This window comes from Ammodytes marinus (assembly GCF_949987685.1).
Source record: "Ammodytes marinus genome assembly, chromosome: 22".
NCBI lineage: Eukaryota > Metazoa > Chordata > Actinopteri > Uranoscopiformes > Ammodytidae > Ammodytes > Ammodytes marinus.
Window position 1 is genome coordinate 17498768 of NC_137226.1, and position 15748 is coordinate 17514515.

Consider the following 15748-nt stretch of genomic DNA (forward strand, 5'->3'; position numbering starts at 1 on the left):
TACCTCATTTGGACAGTCAGCTTTCTCTTTAAAGGGCAGTCAAGTCTGGAACACATTAAAACCTGTTGAAATCAAATTAATACCACATATTAAATTGTTCACAACAAAGGTTTTAAACTTGTTAAAAAACAAACAAAAAAAGCCTGTACCCATGTTAAGCTTACGTTCGCTGCTTACAGGTTCTACTGTTTGGTAATGTGATGACATAGTACAGTTTGTGTTGCTTAATTTGTTTTCTATTGTATTCTGTATTGTATTAATTTTACTTAATATGTCGATCAATACAGGCTTTGTATGTTGATTAAATCCCAAAAAGGGACAAGGGTTGTAAATCAGCGAAAGCTCTAAACTCTCTGTGCAGGACATCATTTACTCTCTTTGTATTTGGAACTATGTGAAACTTCACCATCCCTATATCCCAAAAATCAAATGGAAATAAAGAATAATAAATAAGTGCAATATCCATGCCATACTTGCAAAAGTTTCACTCAAACAAAGTAGTGTAATATGTAAGCCAGGCCCTTTATGTGGCTCTTTGATGGCAAGCGCCAAGCAACCAGTAAAGTCTAAAATCATTATGTTCTACCACAATGTATTTTAAAGTTTGCTGGCACTATTCTGCATCATTCTAAATATCTATCCCTGCGTTCCAATTCACATACTTTTTTATTTTTACTACACTACATACTAAAGTAAAGAAGAGTTTTAGGGCCACAGGAGAGGAAGAAAAATCAGATAAGGAAGATTTTTTTCATTAAGTCGAGAAATGTCAAGAATAAAGACGAATACTCCAAAATGCTATTGGAGTTAGTGCGGCATTTATGTATTTTCAGCATACTACAATTGGCATGCATGTATTGGGTCATCCTAAATATTTTTCTGGCATACTAAATAGTAGGGGAGTATGGGGATTGGAACGCAGAGTATATTAAACTTGGGCTCAGAAGTCATACTGGAAATTGCTCTTGTGCACCAGCAGCACTTGGTTTTTCAGGGTAAACAGATAAGCTTTTTAAACTATCTTCATTTAAAGTTGTCCTCTCCTTGCAGTATTCACCTGCTGTGCACCTGGCCACTCTCCCACACACAGAGCAAGCTGTGGTCAAACACACACACACTGGCACAAGCCAAACTCAACTGCCCTGCACAGGTTCCTGTTGGGTAAAGGTTCAAATAGTGTCAACTTGCGACCAGTTAAAAACACACACACACAAGAATGGAAAATGTCTCCTTCAGCTTTGACTAGACCGTTTAGACCTGCTAACTTCCAGACATGCATTTATCCATTCATCCACTCATTGGATGACCCTTTATCCAATAAGATAATACAACTATTCAAACATCAACTATAACACTCCTTTGCTCGCTGATAGATATTACACTGCAAAAATTCAAAATATTACCAAGTATATTGGTCTTAAGTATGAAGTAGAACAAGTAGGCTACTTCGTTATTGTACTTAAGTAGATTTTTGGAGTATCTATACTAAAGATTATTTTTTGGCATTTTCAAGCTTTATTTGATAGTATGAAGAGAAACATAGTTGAAATGGGGAGACAGAGAGAGGGGGTATGACCTGCAGTAAAGGTCCACGGGTCGGCAGTGGCGAAGTGGGCAGGGAGGTCGCCTCTGGAGTGCAGGGTCAGAGGTTCGATCCTCCACATGTCGAAGTGTCCTTGGGCAAGACATTGAACCCCGAATTGCTCCCGATAGTTAGCTTGCACCCTGCGTGGTAGCTGCTGCTATCGGTGTATGAATGTGAATGTGTACAAAACAATGTAAAGCGCTTTGAGTCGGTGAAAAACCAGGGAAAAGTGCTATATAAGTGGAGTCCATTTACCATACATTTTAACCTCCAAAAGAATAAAAACTAGCCTGCTAGAAAAAGAAAATCACCCCCCTCAATGTTGTCATGGGGATATGACCTAAACATACAGACTGGAATATTTTTTTGGACCAGGCCGTAAATAGATTTAATAAGACTGTGAAAACAGCCTGTGAGTCAACAAAAAATTGCTCACTTTTGGTACCACCTCGTAGTGGCCACCGGAAGCTACTGCAATGTTTGTTGGAGCTTGGTAGGCATTGCAAGTGTACAATGTTTAACTTTTTATAACAAAACAACAAAAAGCACACAGGATCCAAAGAGAAAACCAGAGGAGCAGCTGGGATTTATTTGTGAATTGCTTTCGACAACATTAAAAAGAAGACTAACGTTTAAAGAGCGCTGCTGGTGGATGCGGTCACATATCCACCGGCTTGTCTTCACATTAGATAGACATATGAAAAATAAGAAAATAAAAGTGCTTTGGCGTGAGGGGTGAATTGTGTTGAAAAACACCGCCTTTCAATGAAAAAAAAAGGGGGCTGGTTTCTCTGGGTTCATTCCACCGCCAACTCCACAAATAACAGGTCACAAGAGCCGTGTGGTGCTCGGTTAAGGCTGTTACATACTCCGCGAGAAGAAAGAACAAAGTTCTCGGTGACAGAGCTACGAGAAGAAAATGACGTACTTTTCTTCTCGCAGCTCTTGTTCAGCTGTTCTCGACACATCGCCCGGGCCGAACTTTCTTCTCGCGGCTTGTCCGAGAAATATCGTGTGATTGGTCAGTCTGAAGTCAATGAGGAAAATCCAAGTATGAAATGTCCAGACCAGAAAGAACTTAGTTCTTGTTCTCGCAGCTCTGTCACCGAGAAGTTTGTTCTTTCTTCTCGCGGAGTATGTAACAGCCTGTTCACAACAAGAATATCAACATGTTGGGCTCCTGGGTGACAAAAAAAAAAGAAAAAAAAAGTCCAAGGCAAACAGAGGAACATGCCCAAAAATCTCTTAACATTCTGGAGAATAACTGACTTTGTGGGTGTGTGGGGGGAGGGGGTGAAATCACAAGTAGACATTTTTTTCCCCCAGACAAGGTGCCAGTGTTGGAGATTTCAAAGCTAAAGGAAAAGAGGAACAAGAATTTATATCCACCATGATTTTATTCCCCCAATATCTAGCTACTTTAAATTCTTTCGATGTACAATGTGTTTTTTGTACAGTAAAAAGTTTCACTGGTTTGTCTGGTCCAGCACTGGCACTTAGCTGTTCAAAAGCCTTAACTGGTGCATATTAAAGAGGGTGGGTGGGAGGGGGGGGGGGAATCAGGCACGTTTAACCAGGACATAAGACCCACGCTAGTGTTACATACTCTACAACTAGTTACAGGTGACAAGATGTTCTCCCTTTACAAGTCCCAGTCTGTGCTGGAGCGCTGAGGAGTGATGAGGTCACAGGAAGCGGATCCCTGCTCCAAACTGCACACCGTCACATATCCTGTGAGAGGAGAAGAGAATTTACTCATGTAGAATGAAGATCTAGAAACGCCCTGCTCTAATTTAATGTTGTATGTCTTATGTTTCCACTGTCAAAAGTTGGAAAGGGTACCAAAATAAGCCAACCGTGCTGTATGTATTTTTGTCACCCATTTATTTGGGGTACCAAGCCATCTCAGAAGGGTCCAAAAAGGATGATGATTGTCGACAAAGATTGTGTGGCGTTTTTCATCTTCACTGAATTTATCAGCGGGCTACACTGTGTCCCGCTGCTATGATGTCACCATATAGCTGCTATGATGTCACCATAATAACATAGCTGCCGTTTAACGGCTCTGACCTATAGACTGTCCGTCAGGCATAAGCCTACCACGTAAGGGTACTGTCGGCAGTGGAAACACAAACCAGATCTAGGGTTACCGTGCCCTCCCGAACCGTGCCAAACTAAACTGTGCTGCTCAGTGGAAAAAGAAGTGGCATAAGTGACTTGTAGTCTACCTGTCTCCACTCTGGACTCCCATGGGCACACAGTAGTTAAGCTCCAGCCTGGCGATGTTGCCCAGCCGCAGCACGATGCCGGCTCCATACGACCAGCGGATACACTCTGCTAGCTTCTGAAGGTGAGCCCCGGGACCTTCGCCTGCACACACACACACACCACTCTACATGTTAACATACCTCACACATAAAGCGTTCCTTATATAACCCTAGAACAACATTTCAATATTTTTTAATTATATTGTATCAACATTTTATTATGTGGTGCCGTGTATTCATCGGCCAAATTCCCCGGTGTACCATGACTTTATTAAAAAAATTATTAAATGGTGTGGTGTACACACATCAGTCAACAATCGTTAATGTTCTAGAAGCACAGTGATGAGGTTTGACACATTTTAAACACTAAAAACAGCTCCTGCAGTTTAGGTTAAATGAGGAGAACATTTGTAATTTCCATTCATTATTTATTTTAAAACACTCTGCATCGGTACAATACCCAGTCCACCCACCATAGTTGAGGTTGCAGAGGTTGCCCGCGTTGAGGAAAAAGTGCGTTCTGAAAAGGTCTCCGAAGCCTCCCTTTCCTGGTCTGAAGGGCAACGGAGTGTACAGGTGAACCCCACCTGCCCAGTACGCCTCTCCACCCAGATAGTCACCTGGAGAACACGCACACACAGACACAGACACAGACACACACACACACACAGTATTAAGCCAAGAGAAACTGCTGTTTCATGTGCGATGTCTATGATGTAACGGTCAGAAGTGTTTTTACCTTCACTCTGTGGCCCAATGCTGTACATCCCAAACCCTCGTACACTGGTGGGACCTCCGAGGTAAAACCTGGACACAATGCACAATACAATGAGTTATGATGGTAATGGCAATGAGGACCTCGTTCATTTATCATTCATGATTAAAGTTGCAATCCGTAGTATTTGAGTTACGCTGTTGTTTCTAGCGACTGTGAATGAAAATTGCAGGCGCTTATGGACCAGAGTTTCTTTCCAAACTGAACATTATTGACTGCATGAAGTTCAATAACAATTGTTCTAACTAGTTGATAGATAGGAACTTAACAGAAAATATACTAGATGATAATCCTACAGATAACAACTTTAAGTATTTGAATAAATTCGAATTTTTTTGTGGGATGTTTTGTGTTTTAATAGCAATCTCTTGTGTTGTAAGGGGGAAGTGTTGTGTGAGGGCTCCAGCATGTGTCATAGGCAGCTGACAGCTCTCTGTTAAATGAGTTGTACCTGTCAGCGATGCAGGAAGGCTGATCTCCGATTGGATAAAGCATCCCACCCCACAGAGAAGCAGACAACACCTGAGGACACACAGTGTTTATGTACACACAACCTTGCACAACACCATTCAATGAAACAGCAACAAAAACCGTCAATGAATAAATCCATTTATCTCCAAACTAGTTCACGCCACATTATCGCCCACTGGTGGTTCCTTAGTGCAAGTACAAGAAAAACTGTAAAAAAATATATATACAGTATATACAGCTCCGGAAAAAATTAAGAGACCAGTCTGGATTTTTCTTAAATCTTCATCTCTACATTACTTAATGTAAATACTCTTAATGACAATATTCTAATTGAGAATTTGGTAGAAATGTTGTCAGTAGTTTGTATTATAAAATCAAAATGTTCATTCTACTCAAACATATGCCTATAAATAGTAAAACGAGAGACACTGAACATTTGGAGTGGTCTCTTAATTTTTTCCAGAGCTGTATATTGCAAAGCGTGAAGCATTCCAATAAATCTCAATGGGGGTCCGTTTAAACATCGTCTAAGAACAAACTATACACCGAGATACAAACTCAAAATCCTTGTTTGTGGAATTGAGAAGGGAGTCCTGTTAAAAGAGGTTGAGAGCCTTACTGAGTCCCAGAAGAGGCGTCTGTTGACCTGCAGCTCAAAGTCCTCTTTCAAGAAGCTGGCGTCTCCTCCTGTGTATCCAGCCAGTTCCTACAACGCATGCACACACACACACACACACACACACACACACACACACACACACACACACACACACACACACACACACACACACACACACACACACACACACACACACACACACACACACACACACACACACACACACACACACACACACACACACACACACACACACACACACACACACACACACACACACACACACACACACACACACACACACACACACACACACACACACACACACACACACACACACACACACACATATTCAGAATTTGCCAGAGAACCGTGTTAAGTTTCATGTCACACATATATTCACATAAACAGATGTAATTTCCGGTACAACACTGCAAACTGTATAGTGTTAAATGTTCTTTGCAATGTATGTCATTCAAACTCAGCTGATGCATTAATATGGACGCCTATGCGCCTACACTGACCTGGTTGACCCGCAGTAAGGCACCTCTGTTGGGGAAAATGGCAGAATTCCTCGAATCGATCGACATAGTGTGCTGTAAAAAAAAAAATCAAAGCAACATCAGAAGTAGAATTGAAGTAGTGCAGCAATCCTCAAAAACATATATATCGTTAGCCTCATAGCATAGTTTCCTAAATCATATCTACTCTACTCTACTCTACATCTACTCTATTCTATATCTACTTTTCGTTAGCCTAATAGCATAATTGCCTAAGTCATATTTTAAGAGTTATAGAGTAGGGTAAAGTAGATATAGATAAAAATATATGATAGAGGAGACTAAACTGCATGAAAACAAAGACTTGAGTGGGAGCGTTTAGGCCGTACCGTGAGGGCAGACTTGAGGGAGTGTCCGCTCTCCTCGCGCACGGCAAACGAGGCGCTGCGGGCCAGGCAGCCCAGCTCCCGCCACACGCCCTCCCACTTCAACGTGTGGTTGGTCATCCCCAGAGGAAACTATACAGCAAGACACACAAGCACAACTCAAAGCTTTTAGTTAAAGAAACACAAGCAGGTACGTGAGCTTTTTCCTTGCAGGTCACACACACACACACACACACACACACACACACACACACACACACACACACACACACACACACACACACACACACACACACACACACACACACACACACACACACACACACACACACACACACACACACACACACACACACACACACACACACACACACACACACACACACACACACACACACACACACAAACACACACACAAACACACACACACACACACACACACACACACACACACACACACACACTTACATTAAGTTCTGCGGACATGCCTCTGTCCGTCTCTTTCAAGGAGCTCCATGGGAACTGACCGGTGACTTTGTACATGTTGAGGGTGAGGCTGGAAGAGAGGACAACAAGTCAAAGACACGTAGCCTCGGCGCTGCATTCAAGCTAGCACAAGGCACCAGAGATTTGAAGGGTCGGCGGTCTAAAAGCATTGTATTCCTTCCCTCTATGCGTCATCATTTTCAACAGACTATTCAGATCAATCCCCTTCTTTGAAAAAAACATTCAGTGAAGTACTCAATTTATTTCGAAACAGACAAAAATGGAAAACATCACTATGGTCCAACACAACAGCGGAGGATATGTCTTACTTTTACACATGTTGCCTCTCGCTTTGCTTTGTTAACCAAACAGGACCCATACAGCGTATTTTCGCTGGTCGATTTAATCGCTGTGTTTGGTAATTATGTTATGTTTACGTCTCGTAACAGCTGCGTTTTGAAATATGGCGGGCATGAGGTTTGAGTTGGTCTGATTGGTCTGGATAATCCCTCCCCCGGCCCCTGATGTAGGCGGTTCGCATTTCCAGTCCAGCTCTAGGTTTGGAGCTGGACTGGCACCAGTTTTTCCAGCCCGAAGCCGGCTCTGCCGGTGGGAAACCATGAAAAAACTGGTTCGAACTGGGGAGCAGCTCCGAACTAGCTCCTGATTTTGCGTCGGTGGGAAAGAGCTACTAGAGGTGTAGTTTGTGACGTACTTGCGTTCAAAGTGTCCGGGCTGGGGCTTGAAGAAGGTGAGGCCGTAGGACGTCTCCTTGGTTCCATAGGAGAACTGGAAGGTGAGTTTCTCAGCCCGACCCAGCATGTTGGGCAGCTTCAGACCCAGCACCTGGAACAAGGGGACACATGCTGCTGTTAGCTGAGGACCAAAACGCTTTGGGAACACTTAGGCCTATGTCACTGATGGCACTGCAGTAGTAGGGGATAATGGGGTTATATGTCACACGGGTTGGTTGTCACATTCGTTATATCTCGGCACCAGAAGGCGCTGTCTGTGAAATTTTGGTATTCAGAATTGGGATCAGAGGTCACCTACATAGTCCTCCTTGGAGTTAGACAGCTGAATTTGAGGTTTTGGTGATGAGAAATGTACACTAGAATAATTAGTGTGCCTACCAACCCCGTTCTCCCCTACCATGTGTCCAGATCTTAACAATGGAATGACCTTGATATTAATTCATCACGCAATAAAGTCAAACTGAGCTGCAGCTGACAATTGGTTTAATACAACCAGTAATCTACAATTCTTATTACAAGTTCCCAGAGCCTAAACTCATTTAGAAATGACTGCTGATTAATTAGTTGCTGATCAAGTAATGGTTTCAGCTGTAAGCATCCGAATACTGACAAGATGATCAAATAAAGTCTGCCTTAATCATATAAAAATATTAAACATTTTAATCAATGGGGAGATTACTATAACTCAAAACTGTCGACTGCATTTAAACACTGGTTACTTTCAATTGCTTGCGTGATCCATCTGTTCTGTTGCGATAGCTACAGCAGTCTAACAGATTTAAAAAAGGTGATTAAAATGTCCACTGGAAAGTGTTTTCCCATGTTGATTGGTTAGTATGTGTCCACGATGTGTGAGATCTAAATGCATGCTGGTACAACATGCTTGAGCCTTAGCATTTTTTAAAGATATTTTTTTGGGGCATTTTCAAGCTTTATTAGATAGTACAGAGTTGAAATGGGGAGAGAGAGAGAGAGGGGGGGTGACCTGCAGTAAAAAGGTCCACGGGTCGGATTTGAACCCGCGACCACTGCAACGAAGGCCGGAGCCAATATGGTACGCGCTCTATCCACTAGGCCTCCGGAGCGCCCCGAGGGACTAAGCATTATTACACATGAGTGATGCTCTCTCACCATGCTTCCTTCATTGTTGCCGACCATGGTGTTGTAACTTCCTGTCAGCCTCTTGACCTCGGTCACCTCGAAGGTTACATCCAGACCATTGGGCAGAGCGTCTTTACCTGAGGAGGGACAGCCAATCAGGGCCAAGAAGGTTTTACTGTCTAAGAAATGCAGCTTCAAATACCGTTAGCCTCATAGCATAATTGCCTAAATCATATTTACTCTACTCTACTTTTACTCTACATCTACTCTATTCTACATCTACTCTACATCTACTTTTCGTTAGCCGTATAGCATCATTTCCTAAGTCAGGGTAAGGTAAAGTAGATGTAGACTAGAGTAGATGTAGAATAGAGTAGATGTAGAGTAAAAGTAGAGTAGAGTAAATATGATTTAGGCAATTATGCTATGAAGCTAACAATACTTTACAAGGCAATTAAATGCAGTGATTTTGTTGGTGTCCTTCATTTTGAACATACTGTAGGTTGTATTGAGTCACATTGTGATGTGTCCAAGTGCTGTTCAGTAAAAAAAGTAGAGAGTATTTGGCACTACTTACTTTAAGGTGATTAGTTCAATTAAATCCTTACAAAAAGAATTGGATACTGCCCAACACTAGCATACAGCCATTATCCCAAAGAAAATACACTATGAAGGCACATTTAAAAAGGCTCGACTTTTCCCCAAAAACATCACAAAAATACAAATAATGTCATTCTGGACACTGACGGGCAGTAGAAAGTGATATTCTTTGCTGATAGAGTTGGAATGTTGTTTAGTGTTTTACCTTCAGATGTATCGATGAGTACCTCCACATCTTTGAAGATCCCCAGGCGGAGCAGCTTCTGCCTGGCCAGGTGAGATTTCTTCATCACCTGTGACCAAGACAGTTAAAAGGTGAAGTAAGCGTATTTAATTTATGTTAATATAAGTGTTAAATCGCTCTTTATTCATACAGTGATCACTCGTATAGAGTGCGCGTTTCATAAAGCCGATCTCTCAGTCACTCGTTCGGCATGTAATCGGCAAATAATCTTTTCGGGGATCCCACTACTGATAACCAATCCGAAGAGAGAACGCTACAAACCGTCACCCGTCTCACTGACGGTGCACGAGCAGAGCGACAGATGGGTGAATGTTTATGCGTCTACAATGGCGGAGCAGGTAAAAATCCTTCCCAATGTCTGTTTTGATGGTTTATATCATGTTTTATCACACTTATGGATCTGAGATGATGCTAGATAACTCGCTGCTTGAAGACCGCAGTGCATTAATGTGGTGACGTGGGGACGAGGGAGGGGACTGCTAACTGCAGCCACTGACAGGAAGTTAGCTAAACTGACCATTCTGCTTACTGAAGCTTTAACAGAACCCTGCTATTTCTATTCTTCCTCCACCTGGACACACATTCATTCAGACAACCATCAGGCCTTCATGTTGTGCAGTCACACATAACAGTACTTACATCGATGAGGTTTTTAGCGTGGAACACATCAGAGATCTCATAGCCCAGCAGGTCCTCTTTAGTTCTCCCCAGACCCTGGATGTTGACATGCTGAACCACCACCTGTCATCACAAGACATTCCACTTTAGGTTATTTTTTCATCATATTTGGACCAAATAAAACACAATTAAAAAAACCTATTCGGCCAAAACTACTTCATATCTGTAATATCAGGTCATTTTCAGGTATGAAATTGTGTTTAAATTTGTGGCTTTGACCAATCGTCGAGGCAGAAATAGTTCAGGATGGTGAACATATCATAATGTCATAACTGGTGGTGTGTTTTCCTGTGGTGCCAGACTTCTGGACCGCCACTGAATATTAGCTTTTGGTCTCTTTTTGAATTCTAAGAAGAGATCAGTTATGATTCGCAACAATGTCTGCACCATTGTATTATTTTAAACGCGTCCTAAATATTACCAGTCAGGTGACTGCTGGAAGTAAAAAAGATGAACATAGACATCTTTACATTAAAGACCTACTTCACCGGTGGAAATATGAAGGTGTATTGAACTCTGAGATCCTATGCAGTATAAATGTGCAAACATGTTAGAAATCGGTTCATCCTAGCCTGAGAAAAGGCAGAAAGAGTGTCGTCTAACCCTACATTTTACAATTTTGTGACATCACTCATGAACAAAATGTAGGGTTAGGATTAACAGGACAGCTGGGCCAAGGGAAGACTGAGGGAAGAAAAACCTCATTCATTATATTATAATAGTGATTTTATAATGACATAACGGCAGTTGCGTTTGGGTGAAGTATTCCTTTAAGCAAATCATATATTAGTTGACATTTTTTGTGAAATGTATAATCTTTTAAATTAAATAAATCTCCAAAGACATTGTATTTCTTAACTAATGAATGATGATTGAAGAGCTACCATGGAGACAGGAGACAGTCACAGACAGTACTACTGACATATTCACTACATCTACTACTCACGTCTTTGTTCTCCAGGACCTCCTGCTTGGCCTCATGCTCCGGCTGTGGAGGCTCTATAATGTCATCGGGGTGTACTGCCAGGTCCCTGCCGTGCATCGGGAGAGGATCCAGACTCTGGGACAGCAGATAAGCACAATGTTAGGACTTTGAGTCATCAAGCCGCCTGCACTATCAGCCCTGCTGCTAGGAGTGTTACCACTGGCTCCTTGAGACTGTGGCGTTTCAAAAGTTTGGAATTATAATACACTATACAGCATCATCAAGCGATTTATCATAGGCCCCAAGACAGTGTAATACAACGACTTCACAAAAAAATATATATGTAAGGGAGCTTTAAAGGGCAGCTGTCATTGCAAGTGAAAGGGCAGTGAAGTCGGTCGGTGGGTGGGGCTTTCAAGGAGGGCTCGGAGAGTGCCTGATGTCAAATGTCACTGCACACACCGACAGGAAGCTGGATTTTGTGAATTACATGAATTATGTAGGTTATGTTAGTGTAAAAATAATGCATTTTGGAATAGGAGACTATACTACATATGTATAGGTCTATGTATAGTAGGCGTATTTATTTATTTATGTTGGTTATTGTAAGGTTGCGACAGAGGTGGATACCTAAACTGTAACACTATGACAGAAAAGTAAGCACATTTTACTGATACGATAAAAGTGTTTTGGTCTCGTCAACTGGCTTTCTCCTAATGTTCTCTCTAAATACCGTGTGGGCCACTAAAATATTTGAATAACTGTCACAAATACTTTGACAATGCTGTCCCCGGACTATATTAGCAGCATTACGGGCATGTAAACTAGCTGAAGTCGGAGATATGTGGTTTGTGCGCGTGCGGTTCGCCGGTGACCACGCAGGTTTCTCCACCTGTGCGGAACAAACGGATGGTACATCGAGTACCAACCACCGCTGCTGAAGCTGCATTGTGGCTGGGCAAGGCAAGGGAGGTCATGGCCAATTGTCACACAAAGGCCAGCTGTGAAGGAACAAGACGACTATACCTTAGCGTGGACTGCCCCCATGGTAGCTCTCTGCTCTTACAAGCCTCTTCAGTCGGCGTTAAATGCTCTGTAAACGAGCGAATGGGGATAAATGACAGCAGCTACTTTCTCCAGCACCAAGCCCCCTTCAAGGGAGACGCCATGACAGTTGGTGGGGTCTCGTGTTGCGTTCATGTAAGTCTCGTAATGTACGTCATCTTCAACTTTAGTCTCCAAATCATTGTGCACTTCCAAGGTTGTTTTCAATGTAAGCGTTAAGGCTTCTATATTAATAGTAAAAAAAAAATCGTTTTTAAAAGTCCCTTTCATGGTGGAAATTATAATAATAATGAAAATAAATCTAAATTATAACAATGCCTCACTAGCCTACAGTTGATTGAGTGGGCTAATGGTCAAATCCTGTGAAGTAGCCTACCTGCACTGTTACAATTCTAGACCTAAGAACAAATACAGACATACAGCTGCTATACTGGAACATCGTAATGTGTATATCGTAACTAGCCTATGAAAACCATTGGTTCTGGACAGAAAGAAAAGGCGACGAAGGCTGTCGAAACGGACATATTTCTTGCTCTTAAAGGCACCACGCTCCCCTCTCTCTGTGATTGGATATAAATGTAAACGCATTGAATAGGGTGGGGAGAGAAAAGTCACGTTGAAAGAGAGCTTCTCCAGCAGGTGGCGTTGTTTACCTTCTATTCGCCAACTTGGCTTCACTAACTTGCAGAAATTGGCAGCAGGCCCATGTCTACCCGAACGAAACAAGGGTTGATGAAACGTTCGGTGATTTCTAGATGTTGCCATTTTTCTCATTAAGGAACACGCATTGTATCGCTATATAGGGGACTCCAGTCCCCTTCAGTGTCCAAGTCTATAGCCTATCAGAAGAAACACAATTTTTCTCCTTTGACTACTAGGCTATATTAGGCCATGTTTGCATTAATAGGCTATTGGTCTAAAAAGTCAATAACACTTGGCCTACTTTATTTGCACATTCAAAGTTACCTGAAGTTTTTTTTTTAATTAATAGCCTAAAACAAATGTTTGACAAGTAGCCTAGGCCTATTGAGTGGATGAATTAACTTGTTAGACAGTCGCCATTTCTGTGGTATCAATCCTTCTTTTGATTGGTTTTATGTAGGCCTAATAGGCATGGATCCCCCCCCCCCCCTCCATAAACTATGAACCATAATCAGCTAAATGTTTAAAAAAAAAAATCTTGAGTGTATGAAATAATCACTTTATGAATGAAATTATAGAAAAAACGTCCCACGATATTCAATATTTTTGGAGATGTAGCCTACCTGTATACAGCCTACACATAGACACAGGACTGAGTACTAAAAAGGCTTCAAGATCAGGTGAGGCCCCATACTTTCAATATTGATGTTTACTGAACGAATCTCTTATCATCCAGGATCTATTTGACCTGTTAGTAATTACATTTGAAACCACTAGGTGTCAGTACTTCTTAACCCTTTTCAAACCTGTAGAGCCCATCAGGATTCAGATTGCAATTATGTGAACCAGTGTTGAAGGAGCAAATGACTGTGTATTAGCCTTTATAGACCCTTTGACAATGCCTTTAAAGATGAAGTGGTTCCCAATCTGTGGTCTGTTGACCTTTAGGGGTCCTCAGTAGGACCGGATTGGGGCAACAATCAGGAGTTTTTTCCCCCCTTTCCCAAATAATGAAAGTTTAAGGATTTTTAGAGGCTTGGAACAATTACAATATGGAATATTTAACAGGAAACATGACCATAATGTGTGACCCTTCAGATGAATCTGGACATTGTGTTCCCAGGTAGAGAATCACTGCTATGAATCCCATTTAGAATTTTTTTCAAGGTAAATAGGAGTTCGTATATAGTATATTTAGGACATAGCCTACGATTCTATGTGCATTGGGTTTAGTGGTTTGGGGAACCCTCAGTGTCTCCATCATGAGGCTACGCTGCTCATCGCTCATTACACACACACACACACACACACACACACACACACACACACACACACACACACACACACACACACACACACACACACACACACACACACACACACACACACACACACACACGCACACTTCTCTCTCTCTCTCTCTCTACCGGCACGCAAACAAGCCAATCAGAGCGCTCGGATTGCCACCGCTCTTTCTCTCTCTCTCTCTCTCTCCCTCCCTCTCTCCCTCTCTCGCTCTCTGCCGCTGCCAGTCCACGGAAAGCGGTCCTCCTCCTCTCCTATCATCACACACTCACACACACACACACACACACACACACACACACACACACACACACACACACACACACACACACACACACACACACACACACACACACACACACACACACACACACACGCGGCGCGTACAGTCCAAACCCCTTAGAAAAAGCCCTGCTGAATCCTCACACCGTCTGTCAGCATGGGGAGCGCTTGTTTTTCCCGGGACGTTTATTTGTTTATCCTCCTCATAAATACTTGCAGGGTGATGGGGGATGTCGGACTCGCAGGTAAGAGCTTTCCCCTTTCCCTTTCTTGTCTCGCTTTTTATTGTCAACCGTTACGTGCACTTTTTTAGCTTTTTCTTTGGTGGCTTCAGTGTTACCGGCGTGAGGGGTAAAAAATGATGGAAGCATGACTTGAACAGACTATAGGCCTATAATAGACATTTTATTATGAATATCATTGGAGATTCTTTAAAAAAAGCCATAAATAACAAGTAGGCTAGGTCACTCATAACTTGTCAACATGCGCACTGCAAGGTCCTATAATAAACTTCGCCTATAATGTCGGCTACTTTATGGCATTTTGCATCCACTGTGATCGCAGTGATGCAAACGAATACACTCAATGATTCTGAAACTCACATTTGCTGCAATTGAACTTGTCTTAAAACTACACATTTTCTCACGGCAGATGTGGTCATTTCGTAATGAATGGTCTCCACCTAGGAGGCATTTTGTGATGCGCAAAAAGTGATTTTTGAGCAGAGTCCCCCCCCCCCCCACCACCACCCCCCCCCCCCCCATGCAGTCAAGACTTCACTGGAACTTCTGTTTCCCTGCGCGCAAAGGTCAATTTCAGTCGGAAACCACAGCTTGATCTCTGGGCTTAAGCGCTCGTGTGCTTTGATTTGGAGTGAGAGGGGCTGCCTGTTTTAACATTTCACCGTCGGGGGGGAAATGCGCAAATGATTTTTGACTTTTTTTCTCATAATTTTTTTTTAACGGAGGGTTGCTTTGAGTAGCGGCGGGGTCTGCCGTCTGCTGAGGCGCTAGAGAGCACCTTGTCTCTGGGTTTGTTGGCCCCACAGCTGGAGGTGGAGGC

General features: G+C 42.5%; 2 protein-coding genes across 2 annotated transcripts in view; one reads left to right on the plus strand and one right to left on the minus strand.

The window, feature by feature from the left end:
- Window positions 1-2140: 2140 nt before the first annotated feature.
- On the minus strand, window positions 2141-12558 carry samm50l (sorting and assembly machinery component 50 homolog, like). Its single transcript, XM_080050710.1, has 15 exons — window positions 12419-12558; window positions 11414-11527; window positions 10429-10530; window positions 9751-9838; window positions 8976-9082; window positions 7805-7935; window positions 7072-7159; window positions 6607-6735; window positions 6242-6313; window positions 5718-5804; window positions 5079-5149; window positions 4592-4659; window positions 4326-4472; window positions 3814-3955; window positions 2141-3316 (listed from the first exon to the last, which is right to left on the minus strand). The coding sequence occupies exons 1-15, from the start codon at window positions 12437-12439 to the stop codon at window positions 3271-3273; spliced, it is 1413 nt and encodes a 470-aa protein (XP_079906836.1). The 5' UTR covers window positions 12440-12558; the 3' UTR covers window positions 2141-3270.
- Window positions 12559-14773: 2215 nt separating this feature from the next.
- The window catches only part of scube1 (signal peptide, CUB domain, EGF-like 1), a 118536-nt gene continuing 117561 nt past the window's right edge, over window positions 14774-15748 (plus strand). Inside the window, exon 1 of the mRNA XM_080050734.1 lies at window positions 14774-14931. Within this exon, the coding sequence (XP_079906860.1) occupies window positions 14844-14931 (88 nt within the window). The 5' untranslated portion in view covers window positions 14774-14843. The remainder of the gene's footprint in view (window positions 14932-15748) is intronic.

Bases quoted from the DNA above. Each gene is read 5' to 3' on its own strand.
- samm50l (XM_080050710.1), bottom strand. From the start codon at position 12,439: ATGGGGGCAGTCCACGCTAAG. The intron at 9,083-9,750 runs GTAAAACACTAA...GTCCCTCCTCAG, and splicing joins ACTCATCGATACATCTGAAG to GTAAAGACGCTCTGCCCAAT. The intron at 5,805-6,241 runs GTCAGTGTAGGC...CATGCGTTGTAG, and splicing joins CCTTACTGCGGGTCAACCAG to GAACTGGCTGGATACACAGG.